We start from the raw sequence: 26,213 nt of genomic DNA, 5'->3' as shown, positions 1-26,213 counted from the left end.
GTGGTGAGCGCCTGTAGCCCCAGCTACTTGGGAGGCTGAGGCAGGAGAATCGCTTGAACCAGGGAGGCAGAGATTGCAGTGAGACGGTGCCACTGCACTCCAGCCCTGGTGACAGAGTGAGACTCTGTCTCAAAAAAAAAAGAAACAAAAAAGGAATAGGGCCTACCAGAGTAAGAGCTTTAAAAATGTTAGCTATGATTAGTAACATTATCAGAAAAAGCAGCTTTCTGTAGCTAACTGTCACTAATTTCTAGCCCAAGACTGGCCTGTGTAGTACAGTGATATTCAGATTCTACTGGAATTTTCCTGCCCCTAAAATGTGCTTCTAGGTTTGTGGTATCCTCAGTGAAATCCTCAGTGCTTCCCTAAACCTGCCTCTTAATTTCATTTCTTTTTTAAAAAATTAAAAAAAATTGTGGCTACATAGTAGGTGTATATATTTGTGTGTATATAAGGTGTTTTGATACAGGCATGCGATGTGAAATAGTCACATCATGAAGAATGGGGCATATTTATCCCCTCAAGCATTTATCTTTTGTGTTACAAACAATACAATTACATTCTTATAATTATTTTACAATGTACAATTAAGTTATTACTGACTATAGGTACAATTATTACTGACGATAGTCACTATCAAACAATGGGTCTCATTCATTTTTTCTATTTTTTTCAGTACCCATTCACCACCCTGACCTACCCCCCAACTACCCTTCCCTGCCTCTGGTAACCATCCTTCTACTCTCTATCTCCATGAATTCAACTGTTTTGATTTTCAGATCCCTCAAACAATGAAGAACCTCTGATGTTTGTCTTTCTGTGCCTGGCTTATTTCATGCAACATAATGATCTCCAGTTCCATCCGTGTTGTTGCAAATGACAGGATCTCATTCTTTTTTATGGCCGAATAGTGCTCCATTGTGTAAATGTACCATATTTTCTTTATCTATTCATCTGTTGCCTTAGAAAGTGCTGGCTAGGCACGGTGGCTCATGCCTGTAATCCCAGCACTTTGGGAGACCCAAGGTAGGCAGATTGTTTGAGCTCAGGAGTTCAAGACCAGCCTGAGCAACATGGTACATTCTTTCTCTACAAAAAATACACACACACACGAATTAGCTGGAAGCGCTGGCGCATGCCTGTAGTCCTACCTACTCAGGAGGCTGAGGTGGAAGGTTAGCTTGTGCCCCAGAAATCAAGGCTGCAGTGAGCTGAGATCACGCTACTGCACTCTCTACCGTGGGTGACATAGTGACCCTGTCTTAAAAAAAAAAAAAAAAAAAAAAAAAAGCACAGGTAATTTCTATCGTCCTAAGCCTGGGCTACATTTGCCCTGGCCACAAGATAAACACCCCTCCCCAATAAAGAGATTTTGAATTTGCATTTCAACCTATCCTCCAATCTTACAACTGCTTCCTTTGCCCCTTCCCCAGGGGTCTCTGTGGCTTTGAGCCCTAGGAGACTAAAGCCTGGTCCATTTCAGTTTTGTGTCAGAGTCACTATTTATGCTATTCTACAGTATGCAATGCAGGGTAATGCTAATTCCACCCGTGATGAAGCTTGGGGTGCTAGACCCTGGAGCCTAAGATTGAAAACTCATTAATAACATTACATTAATAAACATGTTTGATCCTGGTGCTGCTACTACATAGCTGTAGCAAATTATTGGACCTTTCTGTGACCCTTTCCCCACCTTTGAAAGTAGAAATAATGCTACCTACTTGCACAGGGCTGTTGTGGAGACTGAATGAGTTAATTAGTGCATGTGATATATTTCACTAAGTGCCGGTCAATGGCATAGCAAGAGTGAGGTAGAGAAAGTGGTTGGCCCCAGGTGCAGCACTAAGGGATGTATTGGTTGTAGAGAATTTATGACTAATCAAATTTACTAAAAAATTGATCTGCTGTGTATCACCACCATGCTCCGGCAATTCTAAACAGCATCAAAGATGTGATACCTAGTCCAGCTAGGGTGAACTGCTCCTACCACCTCCTCCCTTGGTATACCACTAGTGCCAGTAAGACAGTATGTTAGCAACAATTAATGATTCATAACAAAAGATAACAAAAAGAAGAAAAAAATGCAGGATGCTCAACAAATGCAACAATATGCACATGAAGATAATCTGTGCAAGTGTTTATCCCACAGCTGCTGAATAATTAAAGTTATCTTAAATGTATCCCCAAGCAACACAGTGTATTTCCTTGTAATGGCATCATTGAAGAGCACGCCTTTAGGTTATCACAGTCAATTTGCTGAAATGTTCTTACCGCTACTGATGAATAGGTCTAGCAGCTGTTCCTTGGAAAAGCCAGCATCGACTTCAGCTCTCACTATTTCACAGGAGAATCCCGCAGCCATTTGTCTGTGCTGTGATAAGAAAATTGGGTGATTAGTTCTACGCACTTGCCAATTTTCAAAGAAAAGGAGATGGTAGACAAGTAACCAATACCTTCAGGCAGAGTGCAAGTTGACGTACTATGTAGTCTTGCAAGCTTCCTTCTGGGCCGTGGAAAATGACATTATGATATTGCTCAACCTATTAACAAACCAAGAAGAGACCTAGGGTGAAGATGCTAAGTTGGGAAGAGAAAAAAAGTGGTACACAAGTGTGGAATTCTTTTTTGATTGTCCTCGTACTTTCAAAAGATTAAAAACAATATTTTAGAGGTTAGCTTTTTTCACTGGACACGTGTACTCTCATTTGAATGTGAAACATGGGCAAAGGGTACTTAGCAAGAGCTGACACTTTATAAAAAAACACATTTTTTTCCCTCTATTTTCTACAGCGAGGGTCAGCAGGGTAGCTGAGAAACACAGTTCCAAGTTCATTTTGTCCCTTCCAGAAATTCTGTAACTTTTCCTATATTATCCTTTGCAGATGTTCTTTATGTGGAATTTTGTCAATGCTTATTTAGCTTTATAGTGGTTAAAACAGTAATGCATTTCATTATGGAAATTTTGGTAAATATAAAGAAGAATAAAAAATTACTGAGTGTCAGCACCCACAGTCACCGTAAATATTTTTGTTTCCTTCCAGTTTTTTCTTTGCATAGTGGCTGTGTGTGTGTGTGTGTGTGTGTATGTGTGTGTGTGTTTAAAAGATGGGTATGTGAGTGTAATCTTTTTATAGCTGTTATATATCAGAGAATGTCTTTGTGTTGACGGTAAAAGATGTTTTGATGAGTATAAAACTCAGATCAACTTTATATATTATTCCATTCTGGAATTGAGTGTTTTAAAGAAATCTAGGTAGAGATGGATCACATTTGCTTTGTCAAAAAGAAATTCTCCTGCCTGGATGCTTATGGATTTTTTTTTAACCTTTATCCTCGTGTATAAGGATACCTCGCCCGAGAACATGGAGATTCAGCAAGCACTTCGATGGAAAGACAATGATCATCTACACAGGGCAAAGGCAGCGATGTCTTGAGAAAAATGTGGAGGGGAAAGTCAGCCTCCCACTTCTGTCATTCGAGGGCGGACACCCCTGCCCCCGCCCAGCACACAGGCTTGGGAGAAGCTTTCTTAATGGAAAGCAGGTCTTGCAGCAAGATCTTGCAGGAAAGGACTTGGACAGGTGAAGCTCCAACCTAACTGATACAACTGATATTGCTCACATGTGAAGACTGAGCCACCCAGACTTAATGGGAGTTTTGAGTTTGTTTTCTCTATAATCTAGAACAGGACAATGTAAGAACGTGTGTGTATATCTCCGTGTTGTCTCTCTCTTGTACTCTGACAAGGTTGTCCCTTTGAGATCACAGGAAAAGGCCCATCCTTTATGGTAGCTGGGATGGACTTCTGGGAAGATAGTAAATATGCTCCAGTCCATCATTACAGGGAGGCAGATTGTGGGATATAAAAGGCAGGCTTGAAGAAAAGTTCTTAGCATAAGAGATGAGGTAACTTTTTCCTTACCCGGGGCCTTTAAGACTTGAGTTTTGGGCCGGGCGTGGTGGCTCATGCCTTTTATCCCAGCACTTTGGGAGGCCAAGGAAGGCAGATCACTTGAGGTCAGGAGTTTGAGACTAGCCTGGCAAATATGGTGAAACCCCATCTCCACTAAAAATACAAAAATTAGCCAGGTGTGGTGGTAGGCGCCTGTAATACCAGCTACTTGGGAGGCTGAGGCAAGAGAATCGCTTGAACCTGGGAGGTAGAGGTTGCAGTGAGCCAAGATCATGCCACTGCACCCCAGCCTGGGCAATAGAGCGAGATTCTGTCTCAAGGAAAAAAAAAAAAAAAAAAGACATGAGGTTTAGCCTGTAAGGAGACTAAGGAAAGTTGGTGAGCACTTCTGGGAAGTGGAGGAAAGCCAGGCATGACCACCAGGAGTCAGACCATGCGCTAAGGGGGCGGTGATCCTGTAAGGGTCTCCTTGATGTTGGGCTTGGGACTGGGTTTTAGGCTCTGAAAGACACCATGTCTGGTAGCCTCCAGTAATATTCTCTGAGTTGGAATACTATTCAATGATTAGTATGCCTTCAATAAAAGGCTTACGGTAGAGGTGCAGGCAAGGACCAAACCTGGAGCAGGAACTTCCCTAGAGGCACAGGAAAGAATACCCTAGAAAGTGCTGCTGAGGTTCTGCCTCTAGGCAGCAGTAAGGCAGTGGGGCCACAAGTCTGCAGGGGTACATTATTATTAAATAATAAATAATTATTGAAGAATAATACATTTCCATTTATACTTATGAGATGGGGAAGCCTGGGCGATATACAGATTGTACCTGTCATTAAAAAATATTGCCCAGATATGTCTAGTTATAGCCTCTTTCTCCCAATCTTAAATGGAACATGGTAAGTCCTTTTGATATGCATAGTCAGAACTTTTTTGGATTAGGAAATTTTTCCCCAATTTTTTGGTAATTTCTCCTCTTCTAGTTCTCTTTATAATGAACACCTATAATGCTTAAGTTCTCTGTTTTCTGCGAGTATGTCATCTCACCTCACCGCTATAGCTCTGTCCTCTTTGCATTGAGAGAGCTCCTCAAGTTAGTCTTGCACAACACACAAAAGAATATTCACGATCTCACTTCTGTTCTCTACAGTCAAATGCAACTTTATGCCATTGCATTTTCAATTGTTCTTATAGTTCCTTACCTCATCCATCTCCTAAACTTTTCCTTGTAATCTAAGCCCAGACTCTACTATGACTTTCTTGCTCTGCTTTCATAGTCTACCACCTTGCATTCTGTAGACAAAGAACATAATTTTCCCAACTTTTTCTGTTTTTCCTAGTTGCTGTGGTCAAAATGTTTGTGTTGCTTCCCCTGGCCTCAATTCATATGTTGAAATTCTAACCCCCAAGGTGATCATATTAGGAGCTGGGGTTGTGAGGAGGGATTAGTGCCCTTATAAATGAGGCTAAGGGGAACCCCTTGCCCCTTCCACCACTTGAGGATTGAGTGAGAAGGTGCCATCTATGAACTAGGAAACAGGCCCTTACCAGACACTGAATCTGCTGGCACCCTGATCTTGAACTTTCCATACCCTGGACTGTGAGAAATACATTTCTGTTGTTTATAAGCCACCCAGTCTATGATATTTTGTTTCAGCAGCCTGAATGGACTAAGACACTAGCAAATAATTTTAAGGGTGTGTTCTTCCCTGAGTTTGCAGACTGAAAACTGATCTGCAGTATTCTTCTATAGGTATACGGTTATTTTGTTATTATTTGTTTATGTGCTATGAAACCAGAGGAAGAATTTTGCAGGAAAGCAGGATGTGTAGACCACCACTGGCTTCACTCACTGTCCACAAATTGGGTGGTTGAATCTCCTTCTTGGGTCAGTGGGTGGATGAAAACTTGGTGTCTGCAATTGCTGGTTAAACTCCTGGGTCTAGCAACGGCTGCAGTGGAATGAACTCCTGCTGTCCAACACAGCAGATAATGCATGAGGATAAACCACAGTCCCGGGAAGCGCCGCAGCCCAGCAGCTCCTGTCTCCATCCCTGCTGAGTGCTTATGGAGAATCCACCTCCTAGGCTGTAGCACAGTTTCACTAATCCCCACCAACTTTTTGTCCAGGTATTTCTAGGACCCGCAGTCTTCAGACGGATGTGGAAAGGCCTCCTGGGAGTGGAGGAGAATATCATAGTGCTGCAAAAAGCAGAGACTATGCAGTAAAGGATAAATGCCCAATTTTCTAACTGGTATAAATCTTTTTTTTTTTAACCACCAGGAAGATGGTAGGGGAAGGATGATAATGATTTCCTGCCTAATTTCAGGTAGGCCTCACATAAGTGGGCCTAATACTCTATTACTCTTAACGAGAATAGAAAATGCTTCCAGATTCTTGCTGAAGAGAGACCTCAGTTCTATTTTTCTGTGACTGTGAGGTTTTGCCAATTTTCAAAAGTACTTTAGTGGGAAATTGTGTATTAGGTACACAATTTGCTAGCCAGGTGCAATTTTAAACCAGAGCTCTTGAGCTTTCTAAATTAATCCCAAATTGCTATGATTTATTGGGTAGAATTTTTTTCACAAGTCATGGATTGTTTCACACCAGTGAATCAGAATACCGAGTTTTAAGATATACTGAAAATAAACAGGCTAAAGATTTTCAAGATTTACCCCTGAGATTTTTCAGCTAGCGTGGCTATTTAATCTTGTCTCACTTCTGAAAACAAGAGTGCTCTATTCATTATGGCCACTCTGTCAAACTGCCTAGACTTTCTTAAGATTGATTTTGGAATCAAATAACATAAAGAGACCCAGTTTCATAAAGGAGCTGTCTTTAGTTTCAACACTTCATTTGTTCTCAGACTGTAGGTTTTTACAAACACATGCAGGAAACATTCAATTTAAAATTTCATTGAAAAGGCCATTCACCAGAAGTAAGCCCTTTGCATTTACATAGTCTAAAGTCCTTCACGGGATAAAGTAGAAATATAAATAAATAAGTGAATTAGGTAGGTAAAGAGAAAAACAAATGGATATACTTCCAGATCATTCATACATTTTAATGCATGCATTTCATTAGTAGGTTTCTCTTCATTTCAGGTATTACCAATTTTTTGTAAATGGTATTCTGTTATCTCATCAAATGATATAGTCGCGTTGATTACCATTTAAATTCTGAACAACAACAAAAATAGCTCAATTACTGGGAACCTGTTACTCTATCAGAACCGGGGCGAACATGCAAAGCTTTGCTAAGACATTACATATTGTTTTGAAGTTATATTATATTTCTCCAAATATCAAAATCTTGGGTATAATGAATATATATACTCCATGCTTCCAGCAGAGGGCTCTAAAGATAGATACACAGGCAGAGTTTTTGGGGAAAGAGGGGTATAAATATTCTAATTGTATTGAAAGGAGATCTGTTCTTTGAACAAGATCAAACAAAACTTTTAAAATTACAGTCTTAATTGTAGTTATCAGAATTATACCCTAAGTGCACATTTATAGTGTGACATTTCTGCTTATTGGTAAAGGGACACTGGCCTCATTATCACAATTGGTACCAATCCCTTTTATTCTTGTGTCTTCACAGACTATTCAGGAAGCTCATCACATGTCAATTAGTGCTTTGTGAGCCAAACAGATTCTGGATTAAATGGAAACAAGTGACCTCAACAATAGACCATGCATCTCTATTTTTTTCCCTCCACAATGCTTTCCTGCAGAATGGGGTTTACCAGAAGAGCTGTGATCTCCACTACTGTTGATGTGGCACCTGTAATGTGTTTGCAGAGCTGTGGCATTTTAAAGCAATAAATCCTAAGTTTTGTTTGGAGTTTCACTTGTCATACATAGTCCGAGGAAAAGCAGCTTCTGTCCAGAGACAGTTCTAGGCCAGCTTGTGCTGACTAAACAGAAAAGAAAAATAAAAGGGCACTATAGAGCCAATAAAATTGGGATTGTTAAAATCACATGCTCTATAGCTACAAATTTCATTCTACCCACATCTGACACCTGATTTTACATAACTAATTTACTTGTGACTTTAGAGCCACTGATGACACAATTACGGTCTATTCATTAACATAAAATTTCCTCAAACAATATTGGTACATCCAGCATTTGGAATACAAAAAACTGGAATTCTTCATGGTACAGAGCATTTTAATCATTTGCTGAAGTCCCTTTTAAAGAATAGGTATAAGAGTAATAGGAATCTAAGAGAAATTACAGTTCACATACATAGCAGACTTGGTTACTAACTTCAAATATAGACAGGTCCCCATTTATTGATACAGATATAATAATTTGGGTATTACAGCTATTTCAAAAACATAAAACTATAAGATGGAACTTTTAGACATAACTGCTCCCTTGTCAGCCAGCTCTGGAATTCATGAAGTTTTTCTGCTTTAGACCTTTTCTGGGCTGACACTTACTGCCCAGGTTCTTCTTCCACTATTGCCATGGAAGCCAAATGTTCCACTGGTGGCAGAGCCACCTCTTCCTCATATCACGCAACCAGCTGCTTCCCACTTTCACTGGACCTCACCCAGGCTTGCTCCTCCCTTCCCTGAGAAAGATCAGGCTAGAGCTGGCCCTCTGCTACCAGGGTTGTGGGATGTCTTAGACACATAACCATCACTTACAACCTTATTTTTATGGGAAAGTAGCGAATTTATTTTGGGAATGGATGGAGAATAACTAGGCTCTCCTAGTGATGATTCTCAATGACTGGCACGGCACATTTTGGAGTGAATGAAAAACAGGTAGAAGAATCTGTCAAGGATCCCATCCAGGACATTCAGAGTCCTAATTTTAAAGGAGCACTCAGATCAAGATGATGGAACTCCAGCATTTTTTCTAATGTAATAATTATTCATAGTCACTGAATTATTATAATACGAGGTTTCAAATAACCTAACAAAAAATTGCAACTGGTTAAGAGAAATGTTTAAGTTAATGCAAAAAATTCAACAATTACAATAAATTACTAGCGATTCAAAACTCAATTGGGTTGAATATTTCCTCTATTAAATCAAGGGTGGAGATTTAAAATGTACTTGTATTATTTTTAACAACAAAAGTATTTAAAAATAACATCGTTTTAAAAAACAGAAACAGAAACAGAATCCTGATCTAAAGTCTTCACTACATGTGGTTTTCTGCATAAGGGTTTTAACACATGCATTTTAGATATTTGCATAAATAGTAATGACTGGTACTGCAATGCTTAATCAATAGGCTAATAACCTAGGCTAATAAACTATGATTACATGCATGAGTAGGCAGAAAGGCTAGTTTCAACTCCGTGGGTCTCACCATTTAATTGCTGGAGACGCTGGGTAAATTACTTTGAGTCTTTGTTTATTTACCTGTAAAATGTAACTTGTATGGGGTATCTATCTCACAGAAAGATAAAATGAGATTATCCATATATTTAGAACAGAGGTTGGTGTATAATAAATGCTCAATAAAAAGTTAACTATTCAAAAGCAACTATCATCAGAGTGAACAGACAACCTACAGGACGGGATAACATTTTTGCAATCTATCCATCTGACAAAGGTCTCATATCCAGAGTCTACAAGGAACTTAAACAAATTTACAAGAAAACAAACAAACCCATTAAAAGGTGGGCAAAGGACACGAAGAGACAATTCTCAAAAGGACATGCATGTGGCCAACAAACACATGAAAAAAAGCTCAACATCACTGATCATTAGAGAAATGCAAATCAAAACCACAATGAGATACCATCTCACGCCAGTCACAGTGGTGATTATTAAAAAGTCCAGAGGCAACAGATGCTGGCAAGGTTGTGGGAAAAAAGAAACACTTTTACACTGTAGGTGGAAGTGTAAATTAGTCCAATCACTGTGGGAGAGTGTCGCAAATCGTCATTTATTTTTAGAGGCAGAAATATCATTTGACCCAGCAATCCCATTACTGGGTATACACCCAAAGGAATATAAATCCTTCTATTATAAAGATACATGCATACGTATGTTCGCTGCAGGACTATGGATAATAGCAAAGGCATGGAATCAATCTAAATGCCCATCAATGATAGACTGGATAAAGAAAATGTGGTACATACACACCAAGGAATACTAAGCAACGATAGAAAGGAATGAGAGCATGTTCTTTGCAGGGACATGAATGGAGCTGGAAGCCATAATCCTCTGCAAACTAATGCAGCAACAGAAAACCAAACACTCCATGTTCTCACTTATAAGTGGGAGCTGAATGATGAGAACACATGAACACATGGTGGAGTGGGAGGAACAACACACACTGGGGCCTGTCACAGTGGGGGCTGCGGGGAGGGAGAGCATCAGGAAGAATCGCTAATTGATGCTGGGCTTAATACCTAGGTGATAGGATGATCTGTGTAGCAAATCACCATCGCACATGTTTATTTAATAAACCTGCACAAGTACCCCGGAACGTAAGATAAAAGTTGAAGGTAAACAAAGTCAACTATTACTACATTTGTATATCTACTGTACAGATTTCCAACAATTCAACACACATCAATGTGCCTGTAGTTATTTGTGGAACTGGGAAGCTATGCCATTCTCTGGCTCAAATTTCCCCAGTGGCTTCCTATCCACTTGGAGTAAAATTAAAATTTTTTGCCATATTCCTGCATGATCTAGTTTCTGATCATTTCCCAGACTTCACTGTCAACCTAGATACATTTGTATCTGTGGTTCCCTGTACCTCAAACACCCTCCACAAGGTGACTCCCTTCACTTCATTTGTTTTTCAGTCCAAACGTCACTATAGTAAGATCTTTCCTGATAACTCCATCTAAAAATAGTGCTTTCTGCCTCCGCTTCCACCCACTCTTTATCTCCTTGTCTGCTTTATTTTACCTCACACTTGTGTTAGTGCTGGTCATCACATTACATATGCATTTATTCATTTGATTTTTTTAAAATCTGCCTTCCTTACCACTAGAAGGCAAACTCTATAAGGCCAGGGCTCTATCCTCAGTTTCTAAAGCATTACCTGCATTTAAGAGGCTCTCAATAAACAGCTGTGAAACAATGGAAATAACAGGACACAAAAATGCATAACACAGGGCCTATGCTCTTAAGGGGCTTATAATTGTTTATGGAAGAGAAAACATTCACAACCACTATGATATATTGTTGTCTCAGTCACTTTAAATTTTGCAGTGACTGCTGAAATAAGTGATACATTTTTATTGTATTCATTCAAGAGTTAATCGTTGGATTAAAAAAGCCTTTTATGTACACTCACTGAATTCAGAACAGAATTAACAACAGGGTTTGGTCTCTGATTTGCTGTTAACTGGTAGTAAAACTATGTCTTATGTAAAAGGGGGCACACATATAAGTGTACTTGGAATATTTTACATATAATGTGACTAGCAGACATTTCATTTTCCAGATTTGCTAGTCAATGCTAATTTGCAGTTATGTTTTATCATCTTAATTGATGAAGGAAAAGCCCTGGGTCAGAACCTTGCCTTGTATGGAGAAGCTGAGAATGGGGAAGAGGAGAGGAGGGAGTGGTTCTACCAGCTGATTCTACTGAGAGCCTGAGGCTAACATTCCTGAAAACCAGTTGATCACACCCTTCCACCTTCATGTAAACCAAGTAATGATATAGATCTCCTTCCTATCACAGGCATACTTTGATGCTTTTAGGAAGGGGGACAAAGAGTAAAGCAAAGAAGTCAAAGTATCAGATTCAGGAGAATCCACCTTTTCCACATTGTGAGGCTTTGAATGTTTCTCTGCTACTGGGGCTGCTGGTACAGCCACAGTTAATCCTAACTTTGAGCCTGGCTAAATGATCAATGGAATGGTTTTGAATACTTCTTTTCATAAGGAGTGAAAACAAAGGCATCAATTCACAGTCTATGGAAACAACTTTTGTCAAGGGTTATAATTTCAACTCATTTATTTAAAAAGGTCATCTAAATTAAGGCAGCAAGCAAAATTATTTTTTGATGTTTTATACCGGTAGTATTAGTTTTAGATAGATCTCGTACACATCAGAGACTTGCACAATTCTGGTTTCATCACTTATTAGATGTATGACTTTGAGCATTTTACCTCTCTCTGTTCAGTTTCTCCATGTATAAAATGGATGAAATTATCTCATAGGGATGTTTTGAAGGATAAATAAAATAAATCATAACAGCACTTGGCATATTGCATGGCATGTAATAAGTATGTAATGAATGCAAAGCATTACATTTATCCATTTTACATTTATAATTTGCTACTTTCTTTTGATGATCATATTCTTCTTCTTCCTTTCAGTAATAGACCACCTGGTTTTAGGTGGGTGCACGATTGCCCAGGAAAAGGTTCCACTTCCCAGCTAGGCAGCGACAGGTGTCTTAAGTTCTGTTGAATGGGATGTGGGCAGGAATGACACGGGCAACTCCCCTGAAAGGAAAGGCTTGCCCTCCAGGCTGTCTCCTTCCAGCTAGGAAGTGGGAGTGGAAGTGGTGACTACCTTTGACCCAGCAACACAAACAACATCCCAGGGAAGAGTGGAACAGGGAGAAAGGGTGCTGAGATCCTGGGGAGGTCACCCTGCCACTTCTCCCTCCCCAGGCCTCTCACCTGCTGGGACTTACATGTTTGAGAAAAATAAACTTCTATCCCGTTTAAGCTGTAATTATTTGGTTTCTGTTAAAGTGGCCAAATTAACGTTCTCACTAATGCTAGCATCTTTACTCAATTTTAAGTCATAAAAGTTTATAGTAAGACATCTTAATATTTGTGGTCATTCCCTTCCATACTGATCATCATTTACTTGACATCAAGTCCTTGTTAAAGGAAGACAACCTGCTCCTGCCCAAATTATAACACTTCACAGGTCACAGGTGGCCTCTGGATCCAGGCAATAGATACCCGGATGACAGTGACAGACATCCAGACTATGTAATTGGCAGGCTGACAGGGAGGGGGCTGGTGGGGAAGGCAATGGTGTCAGAGCACAGGGCGGGTTTGGAGGGCTTGCACTCCTCCTTTAAACATCAAAATGGGCCACCCAGTTTTCCAGTGGCAGGGATGGGAAACACAGGCCTCCACTCAGCAGTGTGCACCTACCAGCCTGAGGTAGTTCTGCATCATCTGGAGAGGGATCATGGAGGCATAAGTCACACTACTGAGGCAGCCTTCTTGAGGACCTGTAGGAAAGGACAGATAAAGAAGAAAAATGGGCACTCCTTTATTAAATATAAATGATCAAAATACAACAGAATCTATCATAAAAGAGAAGTGTGTTTTTTGACTTATGTAGGCAGAGCTGACATTTGGCCAGGAGGCACCAATGTGCCTTTCTGTTGTGAAAATATTGTCACACTTTGTTCTGGCTGATAAACTGCCACTGCTCCTGACCTCCCGAGAGCTCCCAGCTGCTCCTTCCCCCACCCCCTGGGATGCCCGCCTACCTCCCAGCAACCACAGCCAGGGCCTCCAGATCCCAGTCCCAACACTGTGCCCAGTATCTGCTGATTGCTGGGCTCAATGTTTTACAGTTCATAAGTAAAAGTTATCATAGATCATTGCAATCTCAGAAAGCTTTGGCCTTGGCCTGCATTAGGTCGACTGGCGATACTCTGCCACCCCTCCCCCTAAGTTCTGCCATTCTCTCAATACATTGTTTGGGCCTAAAGCAATTTTCTGGGGTGGCCTTACACTTTTCTTTAAACTTCAATAAGTCCAGTTCAAGTAATAAAATAAATATTTATTAATTAAGATTGAATTTTCAGACTCCATTCCCAAGTATGGGAAATACATGATGAACTCCATAGCTGTTTAGCATCAAGGGCTGAGAAATTGAGTATTCCTATACCACGTAGCAGTAGCATGACCTTAGGCAAGAATATCAATCTCTCAGAGCCTCCATTTCCTTGGATATAAAATAGGGATAAGCAGAAATGCGTACCTCATTGGGTTATGAGAATTAAATGATTTGATACTTATGCTATAAACAACAGGGTCTAGTACATAGTAGGTGCCCACTAAACATTAGCCTGTACCAGTTTAATAATCATATTAAGCATTATTAGGCACAATAAAAAAAGACATTTCTCTTTTAACACAGTCTCTGTCACTCTCTTCTCAGCATGCCAGTTTGGCCTCTGGTTTATTTCCAATGAGTGATGCAATCAGAATGACAGGAATCAATGATCCAGACAGACATCACCATGGGTGTCAAGAACATAGCTTTTGAATTTTCCTCCCCTTAATCAAACATTTCAAAAAACATCTAATTACCTAGTGGTGGAAGTCACATGTGCGTGGCTAGAAGACATGGGATGAAACTTGAAGATTTAAGAACTGGTGCTCTGAGGCAGCCATGAAGCAAACACTCTTTAAACGTTACCTTAGTTAGGGACATCCTTACCTGACAAAAGCACAGTGATGTGCTCTGCCTTATTCTTCCTCATAAAGTCCCACGGGGACTGCGTGAAGCTCTGACCCACTGACCATGGCACATTTCCTAGTTCCAAAAAATGAAATAAAATGTCAAGGGCAGCTTATGAGTGATTTTTCTCACAAGGGTAAAACGTATGCTCTCCTCTGTGAGAACCCGAAGGAATCCAGAGCTTACACTGTCAAAGGCACATACGGAACACATACAGGGCCACACAAGGGGTTAGCTCCCTAATGAAATTCTTGTTGAAGATTGAAAGGAAGGCTTTCAACCTACAGACTTCTCCAAAGCAGCCCATAGGAGGGATTCAGGGAGAGATCTAGAAAGCAAATATATCCACTCAAATATTTCCAGGGTTAAGCTCTTAAGAACAAAGCTGACCATAATCTAAAACTGTTTCAGGGTTCTTCCAATGCTTGTTTCTCAAAGCTTAAGCACTTTGGGTGAGATATCAGATCATTTATGATCTGGTCCCTGATCCCCTTTCCAGCAAATTTTTAGATTCCAGAAAAAAAAAAAAGTAGATAATTTCAGGTGCTCAGAATAAGGCAGGCCCTCTCCCATTGCGGGCCCTCTGCTCACTCTTGTTCTGAAAGGGTGCCACTCCATAGGTATCTTCCCTAGGGGGTGATTGGTAATACGTATTTGTTTTCTTCTCTAACTTCCACAGATGAATTCCTAAATATCTATTCTCAGCATGCCTCCAATATACATGCACACCCACCTGTAATTCTGCTTATCTGCTGACCTGAAGTTCCTTTCATGTAGCTTAGGGTATGAATCCAGCAAACTCACTTACATACACACACAATAATAACACTAATAATTACCAGTTATGAAGTGGTTACAGCAAGGCACTAAATTATGCCCTTTATCCACAGAACTCAATGATTTTTGGATGTGAAGTGTTACTAGGGTGCTCGATACCTCTGAGACAAGCACGAACACTGCAATAATCAAGCCTTAGCATGCACTGTTCACAGAAGTAAACTTATCTGCTGGCAGTGAATATCCATCTGCCTTTGTCAGTTTCCACATTAGCTGAACAAAGGCTGATGGAGGGCCATTTCCTTCAATACACAGTTGACTGACTTTGTTTATCAGACCCCGGGCCAGAACCATATTTTGAGTAATACTTCATGTGTGGACAAAATGTGTTCCTAAGAACTGAATCATCTCTTAATGCAATTTTAAGTACATTCTAACAATTCTATAATTTTTTTTTTTTTTTTTAAGAGACAGGGTCTCACTTTGTGGCTCAGGCTGGAGTGCAGTGGCTGCATGATAGCTCACTGCTGCCTCAAACTCCTGGGCTCAAGGGATCTTCCCACCTTAGTCTCCGAGTAGCTGGGACTACAGGTGCATGTGACCGCACCAAGCTAATTAAAAAAAATTGTTTTGTAAATATGAGGTCTCACTATGTTGCCCATGCTGGTCTTGAACCCTTGGGCTCAAGTGATCCTTCTGCCTCATCCTCCCAAAGCACTGGGATTACAGGTATAAGCCACCATGCCTAGTCAATAATAGTAATTTTAATGATCATACCAAAGATCCATAAAATCAAGTTGTCATGAATACTCTTCTCTAAAAACTAGTAACACGTTTTGAAAGTAAATAAACATATATGGGTAAACAGAATAAAACACTTTCTGATATAATAATCTGACAGATAAATAGCAACGGTAAAACGCCCACCTTTCCCTCAACCTTGGACCATTCTTTTCCAGTATGGTGCTGTTGAAAGTACACAAGCTTTTCTATCAGACAGAATATGATCTGAATCCTGTCTGCTTTGCTCACTGGTTCTGTGCCCTCAAGCAAGTCATCTTGTACAGAGTTATCAGTAAAATGACACCATTGAAAGGACCATTTATAAAGCACCCAACACAGTCCTTGCAAAGGAGCAGGTTTCCCATAGATGGTAGTTCTCCTGGACCAAGAAGAAAGGAACTAATCAGGGACAACTAATATTTACAGAGAACTTACTATGCTCAGCAGAAAGCAAATCTCCTAAGTTCTTTGGAATATGTTTTGTGCTGTCTATCAAATTGAAATAACCAGTTATCACCCTGATTCATCCCATGTGGAAGCAATGAATATATCTTTATTAAAGTGCTTCTTTCAAGTCTAGACTTCATCAGAAAACCTGTCCTGGAGGTAAGGTACTAATGCACTATAGTGCTCCTGGGTCAACCCGAGAACAAATTTTGAGCTGTGTTCATTACTTGTGCAAAAGCAAGCAGCTGTGGGGTGTTCAGTTTCTTGCATTTATCTAGAATAGCAAGTGCAATCACAAAGCCTCATCAAGGGCTTTCATGTTTTTTACTCTTTCAGTATTATTTGAGGTATAAAAGCATTTTTATATTAACAGGCAACATTACATAATGGCTACATTGTGAATACTCAAGTTTTTCATCACTGGCAGCTGCCACAATAAGCTTTGAATGTGCTTAATCAATGAACTAAGAATCAGGTTATGAAACCCATAAACATAAATAAACCCAGAAATTTCACTTTCTCTTCGTCATAAGACTGCTGATACCTAGCGTGATGGATCGTATGCTTGTTGCACTGAGGCCGATGTTGGAATTGGTGGTGTTATTGCAAGTCACGTCTTCCAGACTCCACCATCCATCAGAAGAGATTGCTTGGAAATGATTTGTCAGAGCTTGACTCACTGCTTTTGAAAAATCATCCCATGATGTCTGTTTGCGGATATTTAAAGCACATATTGTGTTTTCGCATTCCAAGTCATCAGAACCATAGTTGCTTGGTTCAATCTCACCCACTGAAATCCTTAAGGGTATTTTAAGAGCATCTGGTAGAAGAGTAAAAGAATTAGGAGTTAAAAAAATCCGGACAGAAAAAAAATGCAAAACTATTATATAAAATAAGCAGATACAAACATTTAAAAATACAAACCAAAGGATAGCTATTTTACTCCATTAAATAACATTATATTGAACATTCTTACACCAGAGTAAACTTTTGTCTTCCAATCTCTTCAGTTTCTTTGGAAGCATGCTGCATGAACTGTCTCTTTCCTTGCATCTTTGGCTTTTTCTATTTCATTAACTCTTTCCCATCAGCAAGATTGTCAAGTTTTTAAAAAAATATCTGAAATAACTATAACCCTCCCTTGACCCTGAGTTCTCTATATTCTCCTTTCCTTCTTAGATAATGTCATGGATGAGGCAGGCTATAGTTGGACAGGTTGGGATGCTTAGGATAGTAACTGAGAACCTTGGGTTGAGCCCCAGGGTCAGCGTCAGCCTCCTATAGTTGGGTATTCTTGTAAATTGCCTTGATTTCTCTGTACCCCAATTTCTTCCATAAAATGGAGGGAATGTACATTGAGTTGGTATGAAGAATAAATGAACTTACTTTTGTAATAGATTTTATATATTCTTATATGGTAAATACCAGTAAGTATTTGATAAATGGTTAACAGGGTAGTACGAATGAACTTCTGAAAAGCTCTTTTCAATTTCTCTGACTGAGGCTCCAGCGCAGTGGGTAGCACCCCCATGTACTTCTGTTCTCATGGCTGAATTGTATACTGAGTTACGTGTGTTTGTTTCCAAATGTTCTATATTCAGTGAACTGATGACTACAGTTAGTGAATTAAATATTCCATAAATTGATGAAATATGAGTTACCGTTCCTGTGAAAACTAAGTTGAATTCTTTAGAGACAGTTTAGGAACTGCTAAAAAATGTTATCTAATGAGGTATAAATGGGACAACTATATGAAATGAGAAAGGGTTTAATAATCTCTGGACAGATATCACCTTTAGTTTGCTTCATAAATGTGTTTAAGCAGTCAAACACTAGAAATCATAGACGATGAATTAAAGGTATGTTTTTTTAAACAAGAGTATGTGAAATTTTAATTAGCAGAACCCACACTAAAGACTTCTATCTAAACGTTGGTTAAAAAAATTACTTTGTATGCTTTACAATTAAAATGTTTTAAAACAACATGTGTTTATATGATTCTCTTCTTAAACTGGATTTTTCCATTAACTAACCAACTGCTGGATTACTTTATTTTCCATTTGCTGACTCTCAGTCATCTTACTTATCCACAGTACCTGACACAAGTGATCTCTCTTTTCTCCTTGGTATAATCCTCCTGGATCTCCATACCCATAGATGGTAGTTCTCCTGGAAGGAGGTAGTACCTCCTTGGTCGCTCTTTAATGTTGTTCCTTTATTGTTCCCTTCACCTTTTCCAGACTTCTTAACGATAGTGTGTTTCGGGGCTCCTTTCTCTATTTACTTTGTGCATGTTCATTCCCTTAGTGATCTCATCCAGTTCCATGAGTTTAAATATTACTGATAGACTGCTGACCTTCACATTTATTCATCAGCTCTCACTCGTCTCGGGAATTCCTGCTGATTCGACATCTCCACACAGATACCCTAAAAAACATCTCAAATTCCTGCAACCAAATCTGAACTCCCCAACTTCATGAGCAAAATCTGTTTCACCCACAGCCTTTCCCCTAACAAGTACTGGCAACTCCATCACGCCAGTTGCTCAGACTGAACACCCTGAATTATCTATGAATCTCTTCCCTCTCTTAAACTTCACATTCAATCCATGAGGAAGTTCTGTTGACTCTACCTTCAACTGTATCCAGAACCCAAGTCCTTCTCACCACCTCATCTGCTACAGTCCTACATTGAGCTACCACAATTGTCTCTCACCTGGAATACTACATTCATGTACTAACAGGTGTTCCTGATTTGTCTGTGACTTCCTATAGTTGATTCTCAACAAAGCAGCCAGTGCTACTGTTAAAATGTGCATCAGATCCCATCTCTCCTACAGTCAAACACTGCAATGGCTACCTTAAGTTCTTACAATGGCCTACACGTTCCAACAAGATCAGGCCCCACTTCACCCTGTAACTGCTCTCCTGCACTCAAACACTGAAATGGCTAGGGCTCTGACCTGTCTTCCTGCTTCTCTTTCCTTTTAACCCAGTCACCCTGCCCTCCTTGCAGTTCCTCAGACACAACAGGAATGCTGCTACCTCAGGCCTCTGTCCAACTGGTGCTAAAGCTCCTACCTTAGATATCCACATAGCTGCCCTGTTCACTTCCTTCAAGCCTTGGCTTCAATGTCTCATCAGTGAGGCAAACTTGGCCACCATTTTAAAAGCTAAAACCCACCCTTACAATCTCCATCCCCCCTTAGTCTTTTCCATAGCATATCTCACCACCTCACAAAGCCAAAAAATAAATTTTTCTTATGTTTATTGTTCATTTTATCTCTTAATGTTAGACTATAAGCTTCAGGATGAGAACAATCTTCTTAAAAATTCTGACTTACATCAAGTGGCTAAGATAGTGACTGGCACAAAGAGCAGCTCAATAAAAGCATGTGTTCAATGAATTAATAAAAAGGGGTTTATTCAATGGATGAAGAAAACTATTCTACCGGAGATTTCTCCACTGCCTTTCCATATTATTCTCTGCTTAAAATAATCAGCTTCTGTCTACATAACTGCATGAAACTTGTCTCTGTTAGCAGTAACTTCCTATTTGCCAAATGCAACGGACTCTTTTTATTCCTTACAGTCTAGGGAATGTGATACTATTAAATTACTTCTTCCTGTTAGAAAGGTCTCCTAACTTGAATCCAATTACGCCATTGTTTTCTTTTCTTTCTTTTCTTTTTTTTTTTTTTGAGACGGGGTCTTTCTCTGTCACCCAGGCTAGAGGGCAGTGGTGCCATCTTCTCTCACTGCAGCCTTGACCTCCCTGGCTCAGGTAATCCTCCTGCCTCAGTCCCCATGGAGTAGAGAACAGATGGGACTACAGGCGCATGCCACCATTCCTAGCTAATTTTTTTTTTTTTTTTGTATTTTTTGAAGAGATGGGGTTTTGCCATGTTGCCCAGACTGGTCTTGAACTCCTGGTCTCAAGCAATCCTCCTGCCTCAGCCTCCCTAAATGCTGGGATTACAGGTGTGAGCCACGATGCCTGACCATACACCATTGTTTTTTGGCTCTTTTCCTTCCTATTTCCCAATCTTCTTTTAGAGTCATTTAAAAAAATCTTCTCTGACCTGAAGATAGGGGTTTCTCTGGGCTTGGCCTTCAGTTCACTTCTCCCCTCACCCTATACATCATTCCTGTCTCACAGCACACCTATAACTTGAACCATGACACTGTTTCTCCAGCCCTGTTCCTCCCTTGCTTGTTCAGGCCTCCTTCCCTCTTACTAGGTACCAGTCATGCTCCCCATCTATGGTACCCTGTGTGTCAAGATAATTATTTCCCCATTACCTACCACTTATGTCCTCACTTGCAATCATTCAATTGTTCATTCAGGTCCATGGGATTGCCTCAAAACTTACAGGGAGGATTGAATCAAAAGGAATACAAGGCCTTTTATGACCTGACTCTAGACTTTCCACACTCATCTCCCTCCTCTCCCCAGCACTGCAGATATAGCTAAATATCTCTAAAGACTCCAAAGCATGTCCCCTTCAGTGCCTCCAGATATGCTGCTAGTTCACCTGGAATGTCTCTATTTTCCACTCTTTCTTGGCTCAGCCCTTCAATTTTCACTTAAATCTTCCATGGGGAAGCTCTTACCTCCCTTATGCATATTTTTACACGTTGCCTCATTTAGTGGTACTTATAACAAATATAGGCTTGGAGTTGTATTTTTAAACTTTTTACACAGATGGTTTTATATTATGTGTCCTTTATAACTGACTTCACTCAACATTTTTTTAAATGTATTTAAGGTGATTTATACAGATAAAATTTATTTTTAAGTGCTACTTGGTACCTTTAAGATATGAATTTTCTAGAGTTTATTCTATTTAACCATTCCCTAATATATTTCACTTTAGAATGCTTTCGGTTTTCTAGTATTACACACAATGCTGCAACACACATTTTCATATGTCTCCTGGTACACACATGCAAGAGTGCTTCTAGCTATGTGCTTAGGCGAGGAGTAGTTTGTTGAACAAATGAAAATAATTGTGCATCTTTGTTCTTCTTTGACACATTCTGTTCTTCACTTTCTTTCTTTCTTTCTTTTTTTTTTTTTTGAGATGGAGTCTCGCTCTGTCACCCAGGCTGGAGTGCAGTGTGGCATCATCTTGGCTCACTGTAACCTCTGCATCCCAGGTTCAAGCAATTCTCCTGCCTCAGCCTCCTGAGTAGCTGGGATTACAGGCATACGCCACCACGCCCAGATAATTTTGTATTTTTTAGTAAAGATGGGGTTTCTTTATGTTGGTCAGGCTGGTCTGGAACTCCCAACCTCAGGTGATCCGCCTACCTCAGCCTCCCAAAGGGCTGGGATTACAGATGTGAGCCATCGCACCCGGCCCCACTTACTTTCTATAGTTCATTTACATTCACAGCTTTTATCATCAGCCTTATGGAAGTAATCATAATCTAAATGCATATCCTGTCTTTTTTACTTCTCTGATTGTCAGGATTGGAATCTTAGAAAGACTTTAAGAAACGATCCACTCTTTTGCACTCAGGTATACGAATAATTGTTAACCCTACTAACAGGCGAGCAGACTGAGGTGAGAGAAGGCTAAGCACCTTGCCTGACATTACACAGACCTCTGGGAGCTGGGATTCAGACGCCCTTTCCCTTAAATCAGACTACCTAATGTCCAGTCTTCCACAGGATGTACACCTGCAAAGCCTGCCAACATGTCCGAGATAGAAATTATACTCAGGTCTCCCATACCAGTCTTCTATTTCATAAAGTCCTCCTTAATCCTCAGTTTTAGGATTTCTCATCTCTCTCCTCATTATATACCATTTCCCTCTCTTCCACCCTGGTCCAACTGAGGACTCATCATTAAAACTCTTTGATGCTTGATCTGTTTCCAGACTCTCTATAGGTTGATGTGTCCCACAAAGAGCTGCCTACGAAATTCCAAAACACCGTTTGTATCATATTATGCACTATCAAGAATCTCATTGACTTATCTTTGTCATATAAGGTCAAAACTACTGAAATGAGCATTAAACTGCCCAAAACATCAATTGCGCTGTCTCATCCTTCCAATTTCCCACCTCTAATCACACTTCTATCCCAGCCATGCCGATATGCTTCATATTTTTCACATCTAAGATATCACAGCTATATCTACTTATTCAATTTTTAAATGTTTAATATCAAAATGTGGAATATAATTAAATGATAGCATTTACATTCCATAATAAAATTTTAGCCCAACAGAAAGTTTTCCATGTTTGTTGTTAGGGTAGCATCAGCTTATAATAAGAGAACTATTTTAGAGAAATCCTATATAAGATACTCTTTCAGACACTGAGCAGTGATTCAAAAGTTTAAGGTCCTGAAAGCTAGACTTTAATGATAAATAAAGCCTTCTGTCAACGAAAAAAAAAAAAAAAAAAAAAAAACCACTCAGGTTTAAAGAGAATTTCTATGATTCTCTTTTATCTTTTTATATTAAAGTTTACTTACACAGTTTGCATATATACTTCCTAGCCATTGTGAAATTTTCTTCACAAAATAAAAGTATATGAAGGTATGTATTAAGTTGAAGATAAAAACATTATTTAAGTTTTTAAAAATCTGCTTATCCTAAAACTGAATTACTGATACAGCTGGCTGACTGGATGGATAGAGTGATAATCTTAATATAAGAGGTCATAATGTTTCGTAAGGTCTATACTCCACACTCACAAACCCACAAGTGAGCCTTTATAAAATATGCTGAGGAGCATATACTCTTGGAGCTGAAAGGGACCCAAAAGATCAACAATTATCTTCACAGAAAAGTAGGCAACCAGGTGCTGGGAGACAACCAACTTGCCTGCCTCATACAATCAACTGATGCAGAGTACACAGCTGGGATTTCTCATATCCTGCCAGTCTAATGTCTAGAAAGACAATCTAAATCAGAAGAAAAATGCAATAAATATTTAGATTGCTCTCCTAGGTCAGTAAAATACAAGGAGAAGCCCGCATCACTTGAGTAGCAATTAGTTCTGCAAAAAGTCATTCTACATGGAACAATAATTATCAGACTTACAGTCAGTATTTTTGCCATAGTTGGGGCTCCAAAAAGGTTAAAAAGGAGGTGCAAAAACTGTAAATAGTTTTTCCCATTGTACCAGAGGCCCCAGCAGCAGAGGGGAAAGATAAACAATAAGCTCTGAACATCACTCACTCAGATTCTCCAGCAAATGCTTGCAGTCATCAGTGGCAACATCATGCACAGTCCGATTGCACTTGTCTCTCCTTTCTGGCTCAAGCCCTCCGTGTCTACACAAGATTTCTAGGCAGTTCTGTAAAGACAAGAGCTCGATTACCTCCAAGTCCAAATGAATTAACTTGAGTGCAAAACCCAAAGGAAAAGCCAGTTGCCTATACAATCAAATCAAGAATTCACAGCTATAAATCTTATTCCAATTCCATCAACCCCAATATACAGATTAATCTTAGATTAAACTAAACAATGTCTAGAAATGCAAAGCAAAGAGTGCTTATTTAAATGCAAATGATAGGATCATAACACTGTTCCACAGAACAGCTTCTTAGGTTTCAAGAAAAAAAATAGCTTGGTAATCACTCAATCTGCAGATTGAAATTAAAAACAAAATTAATTTCAGCAGACATTCTCCTTCTATGGTAATTTGGCAATTTAAAGGAGAAGACTTTTGCTATAACAGGATGTACTTTGCTGTCTTCTAGACTATAAACTGCTTTCCTGGTAATATAAGTGCAGGGTTCTAATTTTAAAAACTCTAAGAGTCCTCATAAGCATATTTGTATTTGAGATGTTACCCTGCCATATTTTATGTGAAAAATATGCACATCATGCTGATTGAGATTTTAGAAAAACATTCCCTATAGATATTGAAGTGATGCTCCCTTTCCTTTTCAGCTTTTTCTTCTTCTGTGTTGCTTAAGGAAATCTCCATTCAAAAAGTAGAATTATGAACTGAAAAGTCTTAGTCCTCCATATTTTTTCAAATGCAAAGTAGACAATATATATACATACATTTTCTAATAAATAATCACATGGCAAGGTATTACATCAGGATATTTACCAAGGAACTCTCCTATATCAATGTTTACCACTTGATGATTTGTTTGCTAATTTCTCACAAGGCTAAGGAGAAAAATGAATAGACCAGAAAGCATGAAAAGGAACTAATAACCAAAACAAGCAATGACCTGCCCATCACTCCCCTAAACACACACACACACACGCACACACACACGCACACACACCCACTCGGAGGCATGGGGCTGTCTTGCAGTTCTAACAACATATTAAATCAAGTCATCTTGAATAGCTTTTTCTTATCTTTCTGTAGCATACCCTTTCATCCACTTTTAAAATATACTTTTTTGTCTTCTAATATAAAATATTTTTATAAGAAATACAATATCCGGCTGGGTGTGGTGGCTCATGTGTGTAATCCCAGCACTTTGGGAGGCCGGGGCAGGTGGATCACTTGAGGTCAGGAGTTTGAGACCAGCCTGGCCTGGCCAACATGGTGAAACCCCATCCTACTAAAAATACAAAAATTAGCCGGACATGGTGGTGGGCGCCTGTAATCCCAGCTACTCCGGAGGCTGAGGCAGGAGAATTGCTTGAACACGGGAGGCGGAGGTTGCAGTGAGCCAAGATCATGCCACTGCATTCCAGCCTGGGTGACAAAGCAAGACTCTGTCTCACAAAAAAAAAAAAAAAAAAGAAATATAATATTCACATAGAAAAGTACACAGAAGTGGACAACTTGAAGCATTATCACAAAGCAAACATATTTGTGGAAGGAGCACTTTGGAAGCCCCTTTTGTACTCCATCTCAACAATTAACTCCTCTCTCCCCCACAGAGGCAACTACTATCTGATTTCTAATTTTAGAGATTGGTTTGGCCTATTTGTGAACTCTATATAAATGGAATCATACTGTATGTAGGTGCATTCTTTCATTCAATATAATGTCTCTAAGATTCATCCATGTGTTGGGAGTAGTCAGAATGTGTCTTCATTAAAAAATGATAACTATGTGGGATTCCATTATATTCCATTGTGGTATACCACAATTTACTCATCCATTCTCTTGTTGATGAACATTGGTGTTCTGCTATAAACATTCTAGTACATGTCCTGTGGTGGACACGTGTTGGGTATTTGGTATATGGTAGGGCTGGACTGCTGTGCACAGGGCATGCACATGTTCTACGTTAGTCCATACTGCAAAGAGCTTTCAAAAGTACCTACACCAATGTGCACTTCCACAAGGAGTATACATGACTTCCGGTTGCTTCATGTTGCCTCTGAAACATACTTTTAAACGCCATAATGAGTTCGCTAGAAAATACAGTGAGTCCCCAAGGGCCAGAAAAAAAAAAACAAAGAGTAAGCAGAAACCACCAATTTAGTGAAACTTTAACAGGAAGCCAGTGCTGCTCTGAGGGTAAAGCTGACAGAGAGAACCTTCTTGGATGTTGGAAAGATGGGAAACTAGGCCTTGGGTTTCCTGAGTAAAGAAAATCTGCCTGCTTGCAAAGGGAAGCAACTAGGACATTTGTTTCTCCCTGCCTGACCCTGTTCAGGTTGGAGGAATCTCTCTAAAACTTGCCATTTAAGTCCGGCAGTCTGTACAATTATTATGTGGCCATTAAAAAAGTAAATCTTAAAGAAAAGTCTGGAAGTCTGACTTTCATAGGTCTACAGTTCAGATTTAAGAAATCGCTAAGAAATTAACAGAAAACAAAGTCAGATAAATAAATGTCAATTCATATCAATTTGTTGTTACTAATTTGGACAAAATGAGTAAAAATAAGATAATGTTGATTGAGAAATGAACTCTAATTAGAAACT

The 26,213-nt window shown here is 39.5% G+C and overlaps 2 protein-coding genes across 6 annotated transcripts in view; one reads left to right on the top strand and one right to left on the bottom strand.

Moving 5' to 3' along the window:
• Positions 1-26,213, top strand: part of LSM8 (LSM8 homolog, U6 small nuclear RNA associated) — a 765,242-nt gene that overhangs the window by 320,513 nt on the left and 418,516 nt on the right. The window lies entirely within an intron of this gene.
• CTTNBP2 (cortactin binding protein 2) overlaps positions 1-26,213 on the bottom strand; it is a 162,020-nt gene that overhangs the window by 32,533 nt on the left and 103,274 nt on the right. For all 5 annotated transcript variants that reach the window (XM_050785103.1, XM_050785100.1, XM_050785101.1 and 2 more), the window contains 6 exons: positions 23,544-23,661; positions 16,893-17,168; positions 14,321-14,416; positions 13,018-13,097; positions 2,454-2,540; positions 2,272-2,371 (listed from right to left, as the gene is read on the bottom strand). In XM_050785103.1, coding sequence (XP_050641060.1) covers positions 2,272-2,371; positions 2,454-2,540; positions 13,018-13,097; positions 14,321-14,416; positions 16,893-17,168; positions 23,544-23,661 — 757 coding nt within the window. The remainder of the gene's footprint in view (positions 1-2,271; positions 2,372-2,453; positions 2,541-13,017; positions 13,098-14,320; positions 14,417-16,892; positions 17,169-23,543; positions 23,662-26,213) is intronic.

The sequence above is a fragment of the Macaca thibetana genome, chromosome 3, assembly GCF_024542745.1.
Source record: "Macaca thibetana thibetana isolate TM-01 chromosome 3, ASM2454274v1, whole genome shotgun sequence".
NCBI lineage: Eukaryota > Metazoa > Chordata > Mammalia > Primates > Cercopithecidae > Macaca > Macaca thibetana.
Note: the sequence above shows the minus strand (reverse complement) of the source record. Positions and strands in the feature narration are given on the sequence as shown.